The sequence below is a fragment of the Brassica napus genome, chromosome C9, assembly GCF_020379485.1.
Source record: "Brassica napus cultivar Da-Ae chromosome C9, Da-Ae, whole genome shotgun sequence".
Lineage (NCBI taxonomy): Eukaryota > Viridiplantae > Streptophyta > Magnoliopsida > Brassicales > Brassicaceae > Brassica > Brassica napus.
The window spans coordinates 275,514-278,952 of NC_063452.1; the positions used below are offsets into that span (position 1 = coordinate 275,514).

Sequence of the window (3,439 nt, forward strand, 5' to 3'; positions counted from 1 at the left end):
AGAAATCCCCAAATGTGTGTACTAGGGATAGGCACAGAATTTCGGATATCGGCTCGATTTGGTTCAGATATCGGATCATTCGGATAAAGGGCTACAATATCTATTTACTACCTGATAATTTTTAGTTTCGGGTTTGGTCACTTCTGATAGTTTCGGGTTTGGTTAGTTCGGATAGTAAAATTAGAAAATGAAAAATAGTTAGAAAAAAATTTCGGTTCTCATTCGGTGGCGAATCTAGGATAAAATTTTGTGGGGACATAAAATAAATGAAAGGGAAATATGTGGCTAGAAGGAGCTTTGAACCGTGGCCTAGGGAGGATAGGTAAAGGACTGAAACCATCTATGCTACGAAAAGCCTGTTGTTTCTTATGCAAATACATTTATTTCTAGATTTTTGTGGAGGAACTGCTCCTCCCTAGTCAACGTAGGTTCGCCACTGTTCTCATTCAATTTTAGTTTGGTTATTTAAGATAGTTTGGATAATTCAGGTTAAATGTCAGATATTTGAAAAAAAAAAATCAAATAAATAGAATGATTCTGATAGAAAATTTGGATATTTTGGAATAAAAAATCAGAACCGAAGATCCAGAGTATAAAATAGAACCGGGACCGAAATTATCCGTATCTCAATAAGATGGTGCGAGTTTGGGCAATGGGGAAAAGGGCAATTGGTGGGTGAGATGTAATTAAATTAATTGACCAGTCGTTTGACTTTGTCCACTTGTCTTGCTGTCTTCTGTTTCCTTTTTATATACGAAAATGCGAGTAATGCTTTTTCGCACGTCTATATATAACCTTTGCCATTTCATTGTGAATAAATTCAAATAATAGCAGTGATTAGTTATATGCTTTAGCTTGTTTTTATTGGAATCACGTGTTTGGTACGAAAATTTATCAGCGAATTTAAATAAACTATCTGGAAAAGAAAGCTCAAATAGGGTTAACAGGTCAAGTCCTATATTGCTTTTGCTTGCAGGGAAATATATTTGATTTAATCAACAACTTTAAGTAACATTTTGTCTGTTAAATAAGAATTTATCCGTATCTCAATCAGATCACAAGCACATGAAAAAGCTGTTGGATTATCATTACGTGTCAACTTACTCCTGATTTCAAGTTAATTTTTCGAGGTCTCGAGGCCACTTTCCTGATTTTCCCTGTTAATTACTCAAACACTATAATATTACTAACTAACAAGACAAGAGACTAACGCTAATGTAGGACAAAGAGGAAGGATGCAAGAATCAGGAATTTAACAACATTGCCGTTTAGACAAATGGGTTGGGCTTCAATATTTCAGGTTTCGGTTACCTCTACATCGCACTTGGTTGGCACTCTAAATACAAACTTCCATAATCCGACACACAAAAGATTTATGCGTGTATGTCACGCACGTTGACGTCATGACTCAATGAGTGAGAGATGAGAGATGAGAGATGAGAATGAGACTTGCGCTGCAAATCAGAGACGTCTGAAGTTAACATATATAGTTATATTGGAGAACATGATCGGTATTTGCCATCGGTCAAATACTTAGAGACAAATTCACGGGCAAGCGTGTTGAGATCACCGTCCCTGTCCAACGGATCTTCCAGGCCCAATAATGTGCTAAAATCCACTGACTCGTTTGGGACCTCAGTACCTTCCTGTGGTTGTTGTTGCTGTTGCTGCTGTTCTTGTGACATACCATAAATGTGTAACAAGGAGGAAGACACGTTGTTGTTCTTATGATCGGCAGTAGCAATGAGTGGAGCTTTGGTTGAAGAGGCTGCTTCTGCCTGTGAATTGTTTTGTTGTTTAGGCTGCGGAGGGAACCGTTCAAGGGTTGTGAGATGAGTCTTGACTACGGCTAGCTCTTCCTGGAGACTCATCACCTGTTCACGTATTTTTTATCATATAACGTTGATATTTTTTTTCTTCACATATATAACAATATATTAGTCAAGTGTTAATTTTATAGCATCATCATTTTTCCTTTTGCTACGTTTCATGGATGTTCAAAAAGAGGATAGGATTTAATTATACCTTCAAAGAAGGTATCTATTTATATGTTATAAGAAGACAAATGAAACTGGTATGTACAACGGAATGTTATATATACTACTACTACTATTAAAGAAAACAACAATTCGGAAGGTAAACAACAAAGATGTTATATATACTACTAGTACTATTAAAGAAAACAATTCGGAAGGTAAACAATTTGACTTTTCATTACTCGGTTTTTGGACAGACGAGCCCTTGGGAAGACACATGGGCTTGTTTTCAATTTACATTGTAACCTCGACCCCCAATGTCCCTTGCTAACGAATTGAAAATTAAATTAATGTGTAACTTTCTTAAAATATATGAACAAGAAACCAAAATGGAACTGTAATGAAATAGCAGGTTAATCAAGCTATGCGGCTAAAAGCAGCTGCAAGCTATGTTGATGATAGATAATCTCATCTTGTATGTTTAACCTGAAGTTACATGATGAGTTTATTTTAGAGTGAACGCATGCATGCCTCTCTCTAAATCTTTGAATAGATAGTCATCAGAAATATACATACGTACATATGTATATGTGAAATATAAATAAATATAAATATATAGAGTTATTGAAAACCTGATGTTGAAGGGCGAAGATGTGACCAACGCATCCGTAGACGGGATCGCGAAGCCTAGCCAAAGCCTCGTAAGAAAGTGTTGCGACGGCTTCAGGTCTCCGGTTGGCTGGAATCATCAAGAGGAGCTTAGAGGTGTTGCTGGCCCCAAAAACCTTGTGCACCGCCGCGAAATGAGCCGTCCCTTCCTCTGCGTCAAAGTAGGGAGCGAAGATGCATTCCGCCACGCATTTACGCCGGAGAAACTTGCATGCGCCGCACGGACTTCCACCGCTAGGGGTGCTTCCGCTCATATTTTCCAACAAGACGTAATGCTTTGGTTGGATAGAGATAAGGTGAAGAAGTGTCGTCGTCGACCAATTATATATTCAAAGAGAGAGATATAAAGTGATAGGTTAGTTTATGCTCTATTGTTTTTTGTATAGTTAATGCGGAGCATAGAGGATGGTGTCAGGCAAGAAAATCATGTCTTGCTTTTGGTGGTGGGTCATTCAGAGCATCGTTATCCTGAAACCCGCTAAAGGATTTCTTAAAATTTTTTTGTCTGATTTAAAAAATAAAAAATAAAAATAACAAAAAAAAAGTTAATCGCGGACCGCCACGTGTTAGTAAGATCCGCGAACAGTGCAAGAAACTAACAAAACACGTTCCTTATTTTGCATACAAAAGAATCGTATATCTCCAATTTCTGTTGAGTTCAGGCCACAAGAACCCCTTTTTTGATGCGATAAAAATGCTCTTATATTTCTTCAATGTGCATATATATAGTTGCTTTCTTTCTGTGTGACTACCAATTTATATATATATATACATTTCACTTTTTTCTGGAATCG

General features: G+C 37.1%; 1 protein-coding gene across 1 annotated transcript; it reads right to left on the minus strand.

Moving 5' to 3' along the window:
- Positions 1-1,095: 1,095 nt before the first annotated feature.
- LOC106434940 (LOB domain-containing protein 31) lies at positions 1,096-3,034 on the minus strand. The gene is made up of 2 exons (XM_013875794.3): positions 2,609-3,034; positions 1,096-1,874 (listed from the first exon to the last, which is right to left on the minus strand). The coding sequence occupies exons 1-2, from the start codon at positions 2,897-2,899 to the stop codon at positions 1,491-1,493; spliced, it is 675 nt and encodes a 224-aa protein (XP_013731248.2). The 5' UTR covers positions 2,900-3,034; the 3' UTR covers positions 1,096-1,490.
- Between the last annotated feature and the right edge of the window lie 405 nt (positions 3,035-3,439).

What these genes read in the sequence shown, in the direction of transcription:
- LOC106434940 (XM_013875794.3), bottom strand. Translation starts at nt 2,899, where the DNA reads ATGAGCGGAAGCACCCCTAGCGGTGGAAGTCCGTGCGGCGCATGCAAG. An exon ending in TCTTCGCCCTTCAACATCAG is followed by an intron (nt 1,875 to 2,608) that starts GTTTTCAATAAC and finishes ATACGTGAACAG; the next exon opens with GTGATGAGTCTCCAGGAAGA.